The 17,571-nt window shown below is 39.6% G+C and overlaps 1 protein-coding gene across 6 annotated transcripts in view; it reads right to left on the minus strand.

The window, feature by feature from the left end:
• The window catches only part of MEP1B (meprin A subunit beta), a 36,191-nt gene extending 19,353 nt beyond the window's left edge, over positions 1-16,838 (minus strand). Inside the window, exons 1-5 of one of the 6 annotated variants that reach the window (XM_019986973.2) lie at positions 16,627-16,837; positions 14,130-14,148; positions 13,256-13,300; positions 13,126-13,169; positions 9,483-9,561 (exon numbers count right to left, since the gene is read on the minus strand). In XM_019986973.2, coding sequence (XP_019842532.2) covers positions 9,483-9,561; positions 13,126-13,169; positions 13,256-13,300; positions 14,130-14,148; positions 16,627-16,689 — 250 coding nt within the window. In that variant the 5' untranslated portion in view covers positions 16,690-16,837. Of the gene's footprint in view, positions 1-9,482; positions 9,562-13,125; positions 13,170-13,255; positions 13,301-14,129; positions 14,149-16,626 lie in introns of all 6 variants that reach the window. The other 5 variants (XM_070778768.1, XM_070778769.1, XM_019986976.2 and 2 more) reach the window with 5 other exon arrangements.
• Between the last annotated feature and the right edge of the window lie 733 nt (positions 16,839-17,571).

Consider the following 17,571-nt stretch of genomic DNA (forward strand, 5'->3'; position numbering starts at 1 on the left):
ATGGATTTTCCTATTCTGTGAAAAGTGAAAAGTGTTAGTCGCTTAATCGTGCCTGACTCTTTGCAACCCCATGGACTGTACCCTACCAAGTTCCTCTGTCCGTGGAATTCTCAAGGCAAGACTACTGGAGTGGGTTGCCATTCCCTTCTCCAGGGGATCTTCCCAACCCAGGGACTGAACCCGGGTCTCCCGAATAGCAGGCAGATTCTTTACAGTCTGAACCACCAGGGAAGCCCCATTCCTATTCTAGTCCTTCCTGTTTTTTTAAATTGTATATTGCTTTACAATATCGTGTTGGTTCCTGCCATACAACAACGTGAATCAGCCATCAGTATACCTATGTCCCCTCCATCTAGAGCCTCCTTCTCACCACCCCTCATCCCACCCCTCTAGGTCATCACACCACGAGGATGAGCCCCTTGTGTTATATAACAACTTCCCACTAGCTTTCTATCCATTTACTTTTGATGCATAATCTTTGCCAATTTAATTCACCTTTGGAGTTTGGGTATTATCACAAGACCAGCTAAGTGGGGAAATAAAATCGACTTTGCAGGAATATTGCAAGATTAGCACAGAAAAAAGAGGTGAAGTTCCAAGCACAATAGTCCCCATGGATCTGTGGTTTCACTTTCTGTGGCTTTGGTTACCTGCCATCAACCAAAGTCCAAAAATATTAAATGGAAAACTGCAGACATAAGAGTTGATGATCATGAAACTGCATGCCGCTCTGAGCAGCCTGAGGGAATCTTGGGCCAGGCTGCTCCATCCCACCAGGGATTCCCCAATCTTGGATGTCCATCATCTGCTCTCAATATCCACTCATCGACCGCGTCAAGGCTCAATGACCCAGCATCACCCAAAGCAGATAGTCCTCCTTCTGATGTGTCATCAGAACGTCAATAGTAGCCTAACGGTAGATCACAACACCTACGCCATTCACCTCATTCCATTTCATGAAGTAGGCATTTCATCACCTCCCATCATCGGAAGAAGGATAACACAGTTCAATAAAATATCAGGAGAGACCACATTCACAAAACTCTTATTATAGGTTATTATAATTGTTCTATTTTCTTATTAGTTACTATCTCTTATTGTGCCTAGTTTATCATATGTACATACATTAGGAAAAAACCTATAGGGTTTGGTACTACCCACAGTTTCAGTCATTCACTGGAAGTCTTGGAACATATCCCCCAAGGATAAGGGGGCACTACTATAAAATGAGAGTGTATCAAATGTTTGTTTTCTGCTACCTTCTTACACGTCCGTTTCACAGACAATTTAAAGACATTCTTCAGAATGCCTCAGTCTAGGTGAAGGTAAAGAACAGGACAGACATAGGACCTAAAATCCATGAATCTCTAACAGGCACTCAGAATTCAACCATTTACAATACCACACAAATGATACATGCTCAGGGACGTCCCTCGTGGTCCAGTGGCTGAGAATTCACCTTCCAATGCAGAGGATTTGGGTTCAGTCCCCGCTGGGGACTAAGATCCCACACACCAACAGGCAGCTAAGCTCACACTCTGCAGCTAAGACCCAATGCAGCTAAATATTTAAAAATAATAATTTTTTTTAAATAATAAGTTTTGTAAAAGTAGCTATGAAAAAATAATACATGGTTATTATAAATAAGTTAGAAATTATAAACAAAAAGAAAGAAATGATAAAATCTTACACAGATATAACCAAGCACGTTAATCATACTTTTCTTATGAATACATACATGTGTGATATTCATATTTTTTATAAACAATAAAGTTACAGCCTTCATAATATTTTATAAACTATTTTTTCACTAAATGCTTAGTCACAAAGTCATATCTGATTCTTTGCAACCCCATGGACTGTAACCTGCCTGGCTTCTCTGTCCATGGAATTTCTCAGGCAAGAGTACTGGAGTGGGTAGCCATTTCCTCCTCCATTTCACTAAGTAATACATCTTAAGCCTTGCTTCTTCATGAAATACTATTTTTATCATTTTAATAGCCACCTTATATGACTATAAAATATAAGTAATTTCATGTTATCAAATATTTAAACTGTTTCTACATTTTCTGTATTGTAAATATCACATTTGTATCATTATTTCATATCTAACACATCCTTAAAATAAGGGATGATGACACCGACCACCACATGACTATTTCTGAATTGAAGGTCTAAGGAGCTTGCTTGTCTGGGCCTTTTATCAAAGCTTAATAAGGATAGTGTCTATCCTGCAAATTGTTTGGAGACTCAAATACGGGAATAAATGTGGAAGTTTTGTAAAAAGTAAAGCTTTCTACCAAGACCCTTATGTACCCCGTACCTTTATTTACCACAGCTTTAATTAACTTTGCATCACAGATTCAGAAAAGCTCCACCAGAGATCCTGCTATCTAAACCCTAGGAGCTAAGTAAACAGTTTCTTAGAATTATTTTCCCCTTGTTAAGCCCCCTCCTGCTCCTGGACCTTGATCTTCATTTCTAGCCCCAACTTTAACCCTTTTATCCACTTCTTACTTCCTAAAACTCACCTCAAATCTGGCACTCGGGCTTGCAACTGTAACTCACTCATGGGAAGCTACACACGGTTGCTTTGTTATCCCATTCAGGTAAGTTGCCACTAAGCCAGATGATACCCAAGGCTTAAGCTAAAAGACTAAAGCCCTACTAGAAGAATTTCATATGGAAAAAAGTATGGCGCTTTCTCAAAAAAACAAAATAGAACTGCCATATGATCACTCTTGTGTATATACCTGAAAAAAACAAAAACATACCACCATCTGAAAAGACACAGCCCCCCCAAATGTTTATAGCAGCACTATTAACAATTGCCAGGATATGAAAGCAACCTAATTGTCCATCAAGAGAAGAATGGAGGGACCTCCCTGGTGGTCCAGTAGCTAAGACTCCATGCTCCAAATGCAGGAGGCCCAGGTTCAATCCTTGGTCAGGGAACTAGACCCCACATGCCACAGCTAAGAGTTTGCATCCTGTAACTAAAGATCTAGGACACTGCAGCCGAGACCCAGGAAGGCCAAATAAATAAATAAATATTTCTTTTTAAAAAAGAACCTTTGTAAAATAAAAAAAGAACACAGATAAATGGATTAAGAAGATTAAGTACATGATAGAGTATTACTCAGTCATGAAAAAGAACAAATTTTTGCCTTTGCAGAAACATGAATGGAATTGGAGGCAATTACACAAGTGAAATAAGTCAGAGAAAGGTAAATACCATGCTGCTGCTGCTGCTAAGTCGATTCAGTCGTGTCCGACTCTGTGCGACCGCATAGATGTCAGCCCACCAGGCTCCCCCGTCCCTGGGATTCTCCAGGCAAGAATACTGCAGTGGGTTGCCATTGCCTTCTCCAATGCATGAAAGTGAAAAGTGAAAGTGAAGTCGCTCAGTCATGTCCAACTCTTAGCGACCCCATGGACTGCAGCCTACCAGGCTCCTCCGTCCTTGGGATTTTCCAGGCAAGAGTACTGGAGTGGGTTGCTATTGCCTTCTCCAATAAATACTGTAGATATCACTTATATGTGGAATTTTTAAAGTACAACAAACTAGTTAATATAACAAAAAAGAAGCAGACTCACAGATGTAGAGAACAAACTGGAGGTTACCAGTGGAGAGATGGAAGGGCCTGGGGTAATATAAGGGTAGGGGATTAAGAGGTACAACTTATTAGGTATAAAATAAGCTATAAGGATATACTGTACAAATGGGGAATATAGCCAATATTTTATAATGAGCAAAAATGTAGTATAACCTGTAAAAATTTTAAATCACTATATTGTATACTTGTAACTTCAGTTCCATTCACTTCGGTTCAGTCGCTCAGTCGTGCCCGACTCTTTGTGACCCCATGAATCGCAGCACGCCAGGCCTCCCTGTCCATCACCAACTCCCCGAGTTCACTCAAACTAATGTCCATCGAGTCAGTGATGCCATCCAGCCATCTCATCCTCTGTCGTCCCCTTCTCCTCCTGTCCCCAATCCCTCCCAGCATCAGAGTCTTTTCCAATGAGTCAACTCTTCTCATGAGGTGGCCAAAGTACTGGAGTTTCAGCTTTAGCATCATTCCTTCCAAAGAACACCCAGGACTGATCTCCTTTAGAATGGACTGGTTGGATCTCCTTGCAGTCCAAGGGACTCAACAGTCTTCTCCAACGCCACAGTTCAAAAGCATCAGTTCTTTGACACTCAGCTTTCTTCACAGTCCAACTCTCACATCCATACATGACTACTGGAAAAACCATAACTTTGACTAGACGGACCTTTGTTGGCAAAGTAATGTCTCTGCTTTTGAATATGCTGTCTAGGTTGGTCATAACTTTCCTTCCAAGGAGTAAGCGTCTTTTACTTTCATGGCTGCAATCACCATCTGCAGTGATTTTGGAGCCCCAGAAAATAAAGTCTGACACTGTTTCCACGGTTTCCCCATCTATTTCCCATGAACTGATGGGACCAGATGCCATGATCTTCGTTTTCTGAATGTTGAGCTTTAAGCCAACTTTTTCACTCTCCTCTTTCACTTTCATCAAGAGGCTTTTGAGTTCCTCTTCACTTTCTGCCATAAGGGTGGTGTCATCTGCATATCTGAGGTGATTGATATTTCTCCTGGAAATCTTGATTCCAGCTTGTGCTTCTTCCAGCCCAGCATTTCTCATGATGTACTCTGCATATAAATTAAATAAGCAGGGTGACAATATACAGCCTTGACGTACTCCTTTTCCTATTTGGAACCAGTCTGTTGTTCCGTGTCCAGTTCTAACTGTTGCTTCCTGACCTGCATATAGGTTTCTCAAGAGGCAGGTCAGGTGGTCTGGAATTCCCATCTCTTTCAGAATTTTCCACAGTTTATTGTGATCCACACAGTCAAAGGCTTTGGCATAGTCAGTAAAGCAGAAATAGATGTTTTTCTGGAACTCTCTCGCTTTTTTGATGATCCAGCTGATGTTGGCAATTTGATCTCTGGTTCCTCTGCCTTTTCTAAAACCATCTGGAAGTTCACAGTTCATGTATTGCTGAAGCCTGGCTTGGAGAATTTTGAGCATTACTTTAATAGCGTGTGAGATGAGTACAATTGTGCGGTAGTTTGAGCATTCTTTGGCATTGCCTTTCTTTGGGATTGGAGTGAAAACTGACCTTTTCCAGTCCTGTGGCCACTGCGGAGTTTTCCAAATTTGCTGGCATATTGAGTGCAGCACTTTAACAGCATCATCTTTCAGGATTTGAAATAACTCAACTGGAATGCCATCACCTCCACTAGCTTTGTTCGTAGTGATGCTTTCTAAGGCCCACTTGACTTCACATTTCAGGATGTCTGGCTCTAGGTCATTGATCACACCATCATGATTATCTTGGTCATGAAGATCTTTTTTGTACAGTTCTTCTGTGTATTCTTGCCACCTCTTCTTAGTATCTTCTGCTTCTGTTAGGTCCATACCATTTCTGTCCTTTATCGAGCCCATCTTTGCATGAAATGTTCCCTTGATATCTCTAATTTTCTTGAAGAGATCTTTGGTCTTTCCCATTCTGTTGTTGTCCTCTATTTCTTTGCATTGGTCACTGAGGAAGGCTTTCTTATCTCTTCTTGCTATTCTTTGGAACTCTGCATTCAGATGCTTATATCTTTCCTTTTCTCCTTTGCTTTTCGCTTCTCTTCTTTTCACAGCTATTTGTAAGGCCTCCTCAGACAGCCATTTTGCTTTTGTGCATTTCTTTTCCATGGGGATGATCTTGATCCCTGTGTCCTGTACAACTTACGTAATATTAAACATCAACTGCACTTCAATTAAAAAGCAAAAATTAAAAAGAAAAGAAAAGAAACAGGTATGTAAAGCTTATAAGATTAGGATAGCCTTAGGTAAAATGCATGGCAAAAATAACCTAAGAGGTATAGTCAGATTAAAGCTCACTGGGGACTTCCCTGGTGGTTCAGTGGCTAAGACTCCATGCTACCAATGCAGGAGGCTCAGGTTCAATCTTTGGTCAGGGAACTAGACCCCACATGCCACAACTAAGAATTTGCATGCTGCAACTTAAAAAAAGATCCCACATGCCCCTGTGAAGACAGAAGATCCCATGTGCTGAAACTGAGACCTGGTGCAGCCAAATTAAAAAAGAAAAAAAAAAAGCTCACTGGTCTTTCATGGAACACAGGAGAATACAGTTTTATATATATAGTTTTAATCATGCATATGTATATATATATATATGATTTTGAAACAAAAATATTTTTAAACTTTTAATCAAAAGGTTAAAACCAAAAATAAATATTTAAATAAGGAGAGGTTAGTAAAAGTACAAACTTTCAGCTATCAGATAAATAAGGCCCAAGGATCAAATGTAAAATGTGGTGTTATAGTTGATAGCACTGTATTGCACAATTGAAATTTGCCAAGAGAGTAGAACATAAATGTTTTCACACACAAGAAAAATATGTGAGGTGATGGATGTGTCAGCTAACTTAATGGGGGAATCCTTTCACAGTGTATACACATGTCAAATCACCACAATATATACCAAGTATCTAACAATTTCATGTCAATTATACCTCAATAAAGCTGAAAAAAATTGTATTTTAATAAAGTATTTCAGATCCCCCTCATTCCGAAAGTCAATGGACATCATTTTCTCCTCATGTTACACAACTCTTTAGTTTCTAATTCTATGAATTACTGTTGCTTTGGCTTTTTCTACCCTACTCTTGGTTTTTCATTTGTTTATGGCCAATCTTGCCTTCTCAAAAACTTTTATCAGATCTTCCATCTATATCAATTCCAAAAAGTTGCTCTCCCAGGCTGAATTCCACTCTGTGCCATCGTCCTCAATCCAATCTTCCTGGGTCATCCAGAAAGATCCATTATCTATGGCATATGTGTGATATACAAGGTACCTATGAAAAACTCATCCATACCCATGGCTTCAACCATCTCCCATACCCTTAGTAATTCCCTGTTAGATTTCTCTATCTTGAATGACCAGACCAGACACCAAGACATCATATGATCCACCACAGTGAGCCTGAAGCATTTCAAATGCTGCATGCCAAAAAGCAATTTCCACCACACTTCTCCATCTCACCCTCTTCAAGACATATTCCCTATTCTTGTTAAAGTCATTGCCATCCACCCAGTTACCTAAGAATGAATCCTGGGCACTAGCCCTTCTTTCCCTAGACCCACCTTCTTCTTGATCTCTCACAGTCAATCACCGAATCTCATTGCTTCCTAAGCCTCTCTTAGAATGATTCACTCTTGTCTATCATGGCTGAGAGAGTCTTGGTTTAGAAACGCTTTAATCCTTCTCTGAATTTCTTCAACAATCTAACTGATCTCCCTACTCTCTTTCTGCCCCACTGATAATACATCTTCTGGATTGCAACCAGAGTGATAACCATCTCATTTCTGCACTAAAACCTTTGGTGGTTCCACATGACCCTTGGTATACATACCAAGTTCTTTAACACAGGAAAGACTCAGGCTGGATTCTGCCTCCCTGTTCAATTTCATTATCTCCCCACTCTCAACCTAATTCTAACCAGTGGTTTCCTCCTTTCCCCATGCCTTTGCACATAGTGATCCGTCTGTTTAGAGCATCCTTCCCTTGCTGTCAGAGGCTGCACTAGCCCACACAGTCCCTTAGAAAGAAGCACCTTGCTGTACACCAGAAATCAACACAATATTATAAATCAAACATACTTTAATTAAGAAAGGAAGGAAGGGAGAATGGAAAGAGGGAAGGAAGAAACGGGCACCAAATCTGAGCAGATACTGCCAGTACTGTCTTGGTAGGTGGATGAATAGTACTTCATTCAAGAGATGAATGCCTTTTGATGAATATGATGCAAACTTAATTTCAGTCCCATTTTCCCCCCTCCCCAGGCACCTTTGTGTGGAGTACAACTTGCACAAGCTTCACAGCAGCCCTACTGCACAGGGTCACTTGCCCCCTATTATATATGCCTTTATATCTAGTTTGAGTTAAATGTCCTCCAATGGGCTCCCATAGCTCTTTGAACATATCATCAATCATAATATTTATTCCACTCTATATAATTAGCTTTTGATTTATAATTATCTCTACTGAAATGAGGCCTCCTAAGTTGTGTTAGTGAAAAAGAATCTGCCTGCCAATGCAAGAGACACAAAAGACATGAGTTCAGTCTCTGGGTCAGAAAGATTCCCTGGAGTGGGAAAGAGCAACCCACTCCAGTATCTTGCCTTGAGAATTCCATGGACAGAGGAGCCTGTGGGATACAGTCCTTGGGGTCCCAAAGAGTTGGACATGACTGAGCACACACACTGAAATATATGATGTTAGTCGCTCAGTCAATGTCCAACTCATTGTGACCCCATGGACTGTATAGCCCACCAGGCTCCTCTGTCCATAGGATTTTCCCAGCAAGAATACTGGAGTGGGTTGCCATTTCTTCCTCCAGGGGATCTTCTAGACCCAAGGATCCAACCCATGTCTCTGGCATCTCCTGTATACAGGTACATTCTTTACTGCTAAGCCACTGGAGAAGCCCAAATAAATGATACTTAAGCGAAAATTTCCCAAATGGCAGTTCCTAAACTGATGCTGGTCAGTGATATCATTTTTACTAATCCATGGGTAAAATGAGAATTTTGTTTAGTGTTTTCCATGACAATAAATTTCCAATACAGAAAACTTGCCCTTTCTTTTGGATTAGATTCTTCTGACTTTTTAGTATTAAAACATTATTTATTTTATAAAAAGAGGATGATAAAAAGAAAGTGGGTTCTTGTTAAATTCCTGACTTGGCAAAATAAAATGTTAGTAAAATAATGACAGTTCCTAGAGTTTTGTTTGTTTGGTGCTTGTTTTTCAGTCATGTGTTAAGTCTAAACATAGATGAAGCCTCTGCTTTAAAATAAAGACTAGCTTCTCAATCTTTATGTTCCAACTGTCCAATACAGAGTAGGCTTTCTGTAAATCTTGGCTGAATTAATCCCTTTACTGGTCAAATTAATCCCTTTACTTTATTAGTCAAAGACTAATCACTGCTCAGTCACATCTGACTCTTTGTGACCCTATGGATTATACAGTCCATGGAATTCTCCAGGCCAGAATACTTTCTCCAGGGGATCTTCCCAACCCAGGGATCAAACCGAGGTCTCCCGCATTGAAGGCTGATTCTTTACCAGCTAAGCCACAAGGGAAGTCCTTTACTGGTCAAAACTCAGCAAATATTTCATACAAAATCATTTGGTTCTGTTCATTCTTCATTTTGCTTATTTTTTTTAACATAAGTATATTTAGGCAGGCTACAATCCATGGGGTCACAAAGAGACACAACTGATAATGCACACACACACACACACACACACTTAGCCACACAAAGCAACAAACAAAACCCTTAATGGCCATGTGAATCTTCCCTTGAAAATACCGTCATCCTATTCTGTTAGGAACACACGTTATTTGTGGACACTCCAAATTTCATACTAACCCAAGCTATCATCTAGAACATATGGAATAGTATGAGGCCACCTATATCTTTCTCCAATGATGGCATTTCTTTCTTGTATCTGTCAAAAATAAGTGGGAAAGGTATCAGTCAAAAATTATGAAACAAGCAATAGTTAACCCAGAAATAAAAGAAGTTTTAAGCTTTCCCAAGCAACCTAAGGGCTTCCTTGTAGCTCAGTGGCAAAGAATCCACCTGTCAATGCAGGAGACTCAGGTTCAATCCCTGAGTCGGGAAGATGTCCTAGAGAAGGGAATGGCTACCCACTCCAGTATTCTTGCCTGGAGAATTCCATGGACAGAGGAGGCTGGCGGGCTACAGTCATGAGGTTGCAAAAGAATCTTGACAGGACTTAGGAACTAAATAACATCAAGGCAACCTAAACAAATTTTCTGTGTGAAGCGACTTAGCAGCAGCAGCAGCAGCATGCACATATATGTGTGTATGTACATCTACTCTTATCACAACAAAAGTTTTAGGAGGAAATCATTAGCTTCTCTTTTTTAATAAGGAGAATGGCAAGCATTAATATTTCCTTTAATCTTATTTCACTTCAATTATTCATATTTTTACATATCCTTTTAAGTGTTAGTGCAACTTTATATGCCCAAAACCTCAGAGTTTGGAGCAGAGAAAGGTTTATTGCAGGGCCATGCAAGGAGATGGGTGGCTCCGGCCCCTCAAAACCCCTAACTCCCTGAAGGGTTTTGGCAAAGCATTTGTAAAGGCCAGATGAGTAAGAGGGAGGCACAAGATATGTGATCAGTTCATATACAATTCTGATTGTCTGATGGAAAATCATTAATTACTATCATTAACTTTGTTAATAAAGTTGAAGACGGAACCATGCAAAATCATGTAAATAATGATTTGTAAAACTGGACTATAAATATGGTAGATTCATAGACTAGTTTCCTATATTAAGATTTAAAAACATACAAGAAGAAAGTGATAGCAAAACTTCAATCATCTTGATCTTGCAATATGAAAAAAAGTTCCACATGAGCTATGCCAAAGTTTTCAAAAAGTTTTAAAATATTGAAATTTTTGGAGTAGAAAACATAATATTTCATTAACGTATTCATCCAGCCAATGAAATGAACACTGTTCAAGAGAAAAGAGATCCATTGGTAACAAAAGTACCAATGCCTCTACATTTCTCAGGCTTTAGTGAAGGAGACAAACAGCATGTAAGAAAAAAGTTTAAACAGGATCTATTTAATAGTAGCAGAGGAAATAAAAAGGGATATGTGAACAAGAATAAAGGAATTGGGGGGAGTGCATTAGATAAAGTGGTCAGGACAGAACTCTTTGAAAGGATGACATTGAAGGTGAAATGAGAGTGACAAGAAAGAGCCAGGCTTGAAAGGTTCCTTGGACATCACCTGAAGAACTATGGAGAGAGGTTAGTGACATTGTACAGGAGGCAGGGATCAAGACCATCCCCAAGAAAGAGAAATGCAAGAAGGCAAAATGGTTATCTGAGGAGGCCTTACAAACAGCTTTGAAAAGAAGAGAAGTGAAAGGCAAAGGAGAAAAGGAAAGATATACCCATTTGAATGTAGAGTTCCAAAGAATGCGAGGAGAGATAAGAAAGCCTTCCTCAGTGATCAGTGCAAAGAAATAGAGGAAAACAATAGAATGGGAAAGACCAAAGATCTCTTCAAGAAAATTAGAGATACCAAGGGAACTTTTCATGCAAAGATGGGCATAATAAAGGACAGAAATGGTATGGACCTAACAGAAGCAGAAGATACTAAGAAGAAGTGGCAAGAACACACAGAAGAACTCTACAAAAAATATCTTCACGATGCAGATAATCATGATGGTGTGATCACTCACCTAGAGCCAGACATCCTGGAATGTGAAGTCAAGTGAGCCTTAGGAGCATCATGACAAACAAAGCTCATGGAGGTGATGGAATTCCAGCTGAGCTATTTCAAGTCCTAAAAGATGATGCTGTGAAAATACTGTACTCAATATGCCAGCAAATTTGGAAAACTCAGCAGTGGCCACAGGACTGGAAAAGGTCAGTCTTCATTCCAATCCCAAAGAAAGGCAATGCCTAAGAATGCTCAAACTACGGCACAATTGCACCCATCTCACACGCTAGCAGTAGAGTTAAATCATGCAAGGCTGTGGGCCAATCTGGATATTATTCTAAATACAAGAGGAAGCCATTGAAGAGTTTCAAGGCGGGAAGTAAAAAGGTGGCATTGCTCATTTAAAAGATCACTTTGCTGTGGATGACAGGTGACAGGGACAGAGTGCAAAAGATTCTAGGGGATCAGCATTTGAAGTAGATAAAAAGAAGAGTGCATTCTTAGGAGTATAGACGCACTGTGGAGGTAGAAATGTTAGAACTTACTGATGGAGAGGACGGCAAGGTGAAGAAAAGGGAAGAAGCAAAGGTGACTCCTGGATTTTGTACTTATTATTCAGTGGAGTGGGGAGAGGGAGTGGTGATGAATTTACTAAGAGGGAAAGCTGGAGAGGGACAGCATGTGCGGGAAATCAGAGTTGAACTGAGGACTCATTATGCTTGAGGTATCTCATAAATATTCCAGAGGAACTGATGGATTAGCATCAGGATAGACCACTAGGGAACTTGGGGGAAGGAATGAACCAGAGTTATATATTTGGAGTCATCAGCATAGAGGTGACATTTAAACCCCTGATACAGGATTGGATCAAGAAGGGGAGAAGAGCAGACCAAGGACTAAACCTCAGATACTCTGTAGCTCTGATTCTTGAGTTGAAGTTCACATGGGGGTTGAGGGATGTTTAAACATGATACCTGTGTTCATCCGTGTGCTGTGATGGCGAGGTAAGAACCAGTACTCTTTATGAATATCTTAGGAGGATCTTTATGTGGCAACACTATTCTCAGCTATCAGAGTACAAGTCACAAAATCTCTCTCTTATGATAAAAAGCCAGATTCATTAAATTTACCAATTCAACTTAATTTTGCTTCAACTAGCTTTAATCAGTGAAGTTCTATTTAAAAACAAATATCTCATGTGTCCTTAGTCACTCAGTCATGTCCGACTCTTTGTGATTCCATGGACTATAGCCCACTAGGCTCCTCTGTCCATGGGATTTCCCAGGCAAGAATACTGCAGTGGGTTGCCATGCCCTCTTCCAGGGTGTCTTCCCAACCCAGGGATCGAATCCAGGTCTCCCACATTGTGGGCAGTTTCTTTACCATCTGAGCCACCAGGGAAGTTCATGAATACTGGAGTGGGTAGCCTATTCCTTCTCTAGGGGATCTTCCTGACCCATGAATCGAACCAGGGTCTCCCACATTGCAGGTGGACTCTTTACCAGCTGAGCTACCAGGGAAGCATTGCAATAATGAAAATCAATTAGATCAGTAAGAGCAAAGCATGCAAGATGAGTGACAGTCTTTAACCACAAAGAAATGTGAGTAATGAATGATGAAGATACCATTATGTGAATCCCTTAGCATATAATGTATTCATTGACTAAATGTGTCAACTATGATCCTACGTGCTTAGAGACAGTTGGGTTTAACAAAGCCCACACTGTCCCGTCATTGTGAGGTACTTGATTTCAGCTTGCAGTGATTAATTGAAAGTTCTTCCTTGCATTATTTCAACTCACCTCATCAAGTATGATGTCTCCCTCAAAAAGATCCAGTCCCAGATCTAAGAAGGAAGATAACAATTTTTGTTAGCAAATTGGATTCAAACTCCCCACTTAATAAAGAATGTAAAATTAAAAATCCACAAACCTTCATTGATATCAAATATATCCCGGTCAAGTCCATTATCTACATCTTTAACAAAAATAATAAAACACATTGAATGTTGTGTTTATGAAAGAAGAAAATCTTTATCAACCACTGATTAGAAGTGAGCAAGTTTCTTTTGTCTCATATAAGAGAGTACCATGCTCTGACTCAATATACATTGATTGATTGATCGATTGATTGAGAACCTCCCTTGAGTCAGGCTTGGGGCTATGGTGTTTTGCATACATATCCTCTTGTTTTACCCATGTCCCTTGAATGACAAATAACTTCAGGAATAAGGAATTTGTCACTCCATATAATATTAATTTGAAAGACTAGATTAGATGACTAGATAGGAAGCAAATGTTTACACAAGGTAAAATCAGTTCAAGCAACCCATATATGTATATTCCTTGCTAATAATGTACCTTGGAACTCTCAAGCAAAATTCCTAATCTGCATTTGAATTATTCTTAAGTTTCAAAAGGTAGATAATATGGCCAAACCTCTAAGTGTACAACTGAATAGGAAGAACATCAGGTCCATCTGATTTGGCACAAAGACAGCAAAAATAACAATAGTAGACATTTATGGGATGCCAATATGTCAGTCACTGTGTTTGGACTTTCTTATACCATCATCTTTTTTTTTTTTTTTGCTGAGTATGTGGAACCCCTGAGCAGAAACAATAAAACGTTCTTCAGTAAATCAAAAGAAGCCAGTGCTTGATCAAAGTTCAGTGCCAGTATGCATTGTGCTTATCATTAAATGTGTCCTAGTTCTCCTGTGCTGTTGCTCTATTCTTCACACGACCTTTTGCTGTGTGTGCTGTGCCATGCTCAGTTACATAGGGCAAAACTCAAAGTAGACTCACCAAAGATTTCTGGAGTTGGCTGGGAAACAAACACATAAGAAAATGATATTATTATGATGTCTGTGACATAGTCTTATTGATTCCAATTTCCATCTAGCCATCTGTGGGGTTTTGTTTTTTCCTTAATATTATGGATTAGTTTCTGGCATGTATTGAAGAGAACTAAATCAGAATCTAAGATAACTTTTGACCCAAGGGTCTTCTCATTTCATATAAAAAATGAGTCTGTTGTATGAATTTGAAGGGCTGAAGCAAGAAGCCAAGTTCTCAAATTCAAAAGAAGGCAGAACATGAGTCCTGCCCTCCAATAAGTGTTCACATTAAACAGGGTTTTCTAAAGAATTCATGGAGCTTCACTTGAAAAATCTAATAACTTATTCTTGGCATTAAAATATTATAATTTATAATGACGCTTTAAACAGAAAATTTTATTGAAGATCTCATTAACCGTGGTTTAATTTCACATTTTACTCAAGACTCTGTCTTCAAAGTCAATACCAAATACTTCAGAAAAAAAAAAAATCTATGGCTATACTTTGCAAATGAAATAAACAAACTGAAAATAGATTCTCTACAGGTGACCAAATGAAGGGCTCCTCAGTGGCTCAATGGTAAAGAATTCACCTACAAAGGCAGGAGACACAGGAGACGCGAGTTTGATGCCTGGGTCGGGAAGATTCCTGGAGAAGGAAATGACAACCCACTCCAGTATTCTTGCCTGGAGAATTCCATGGACAGAGGAGCCTGGTGGGCTACAGTCCATGGGGTCACAAAGAGTCAGACACAACTGAAGCAAGTAGGCAGCAGCAGACCAAATGAAACCCAGACCACATACCCAGCAGAAAAAACTAAGTAAATCTGAGATTTCTTAATGAAGTCTAGTTTTAAAAGCTCATGGACTTGTAGACAGTAGGTCTGGGTTTTATTCCTGCTTCTACCAATTACCAGCAAGTCAGTTCACCTTCCTGGTACTCGGATACTCGGAGTATCTGTACAATGTGGTCAGTGCTGGCTTTCTGGGTATTCTGACAGTTACACGATATAATGTGAAAGAATGTGGCAAACTATAATAAAATGTCATACAAATGTAAGGGACAATTTTATTTAAATACAGATTACCTGTAGGTTCTAGAATCTCCATGCTAGAATCAACTGGGGTATCTGGGAAGCAGTGAGGATAAATTGGTTGGATGGTGACCATCCTTTTTTATATTAACTAGTGTCTTGATTCGGAGAAGGCAATGGCACCCCACTCCAGTACTCTTGCCTGGAAAATCCCATGGATGGAGGAGCCTGGTAGGCTGCAGTCCATGGGGTCGCTAGGAGTCAAACACAACTGAGCGACTTCACTTTCACTTTTCACTTTCATGCATTGGAGGAGGAAATGGCAACCCACTCCAATGTTCTTGCCTGGAGAATCCCAGGGACGGGGAAGCCTCATGGGCTGCCGTCTATGGGGTCGCACAGAATCGGACACGACTGAGCGAGTTAGCAGCAGCAGCAGCAGTGTCTTGATTGTCTCACACCTTGGCCACACACAGGCACACCTCACAGAGGAATGCCAACACACCTCCCGAAAACCATTATCAAGCATTCATTCATAATTTCAGTTTTAATGAGTCTCCCACGGTATCTCTTGTTCTCACTGCTATAGTTCTGTTCACAGAATATTAGTTCAACATAATAATTGTTATTTAAAAATCACAACTAAAGATTCTCCCCAGGCATTTGAAACTTCATTTAAAACCTCAGTTATGGTTACCAGGGGATGTTGGAGGGAGAGATAAGTTGGGAGAGTGGGATTGACATATACAAACCACTTACATAAAATAGGTAACTAATAAGGACCTACTGTATAGCACAGGGAACTCTACTCAGTACTTTGTAATGGCCTACATGGAAAAAGAATCTTTAAAAAAAAGAAAGAAAGAGTGGATTATATGTATAACTGATTAACTTTGCTGCATACCTGAAACTAACACAACATTGTAAATCAACTACACTCCAAGAAAAATAATAAATAAAACCTCAAGTTGGTTTGTGGTACCAGCTACCTGTCATTGTAGAAAGATTGGTCTAGCCTGATGAAGAAGAGAGATTCCATGCTACAAGACTTAAGCACTGGCTGTGCCCATGACATTCATTATTCACTCTGTCATGTCTCACATTCCTATAACAGCAATACATATCACATTCCTTAGTAAAAACGGAATGATTTTCAAGTTTCCATCTTATCGTAAGAAAACTTGTTACACAACAATGAAACTGCAGAGAAAACAATTTTATCTCATGTCCCTGACTTTTCCTCTGGTGTGTCTTCTTCTCACTCCCAGTACTCTGCCTGCCCCTGCTCACCAAAAAAAAAAAAAAAAAAAAATTGAATTTCATTAACATTTTGAAATTCCTTTAAAAGCAAAAAACAAACAGGTTGTTCTTTAGTAATCACTATCAACTATCCCCAATTTTTCTAATTTTTTCCCCTACATTGTTTCCTTACCATGCCAGAAACCAAGAGGAGGGCAGCAGAGCACAGAAACCAAGGCAGATACCAAGAAGTCATGCTGTCACTTCCAGCTGAAAGCTGTGAACTCTGAAATTCAGAGCAGCATTTACTTCTTAAAAGGCAAACATCATAACGTATAGCCTTTGATCTTAATGATACCTCTGGCAGGTCAGCGGACTGCAGTAGTAATACCTCCAATCAAAAAGTTAAAGTCCAATATCCTTAGCACAGCTCTGCAGAGCTCATTGGTTGTTTTTTGTAGGTTTTTATTTCCCCTGTGTCAACATTCAATAGCCAAGCTCCTGACTGAGAACTGTTAACAAAATAAGTTCTCTAATGTGTAATACTGGGCCCCAAGATTATTAAGTGCCACTTGAGAACAATAATATCAAGTTAATTTCTAATCTCAATCTTTCAAATGTAAACATTTGTGAAGTTCTTTCTGCTCTTCTAGCCCTGAGCTGCTTTAACATATCTAGTTACGGCCATCACTGTTTGTTGTTCATTCATTTAATAAAAATGTATTGATTTATAATACAAAATCCATTAATGTCCTAGAAATTGGGCATACTTGACATTCACAAGTAAAGTAGCAAAACAAGAACACATGTCCCTCCTGAGTATTCCCATCAAGCAAAGTCAAGAGAATACTAAAAAACCAATGTTCCCAACCCATCTCTCAGTTCTTGCTCACTTCTTCTTCTTGGGGTAATTTCTCTTTAGAGACAATCTGCTTTCTTATTTCCCAGAGTTTCACTCTCAACTTAAGTGTGATGTAGGATAATACTTTTGAAAAGTGAATTTTTTTTTCCCTCAGTATTTCCTTCAGTCAAGACCAGTCTTTGCTCATTCTGCACTAATAAAAAAAGATCAGAGGACTTCCCTGGTGGCTTAGTGGTAAAGAATCCACCTACCAATGCAGGAGACATGGGTTCAATC

Source organism: Bos indicus, chromosome 24, assembly GCF_029378745.1.
Source record: "Bos indicus isolate NIAB-ARS_2022 breed Sahiwal x Tharparkar chromosome 24, NIAB-ARS_B.indTharparkar_mat_pri_1.0, whole genome shotgun sequence".
Taxonomy (NCBI): Eukaryota; Metazoa; Chordata; class Mammalia; order Artiodactyla; family Bovidae; genus Bos; species Bos indicus.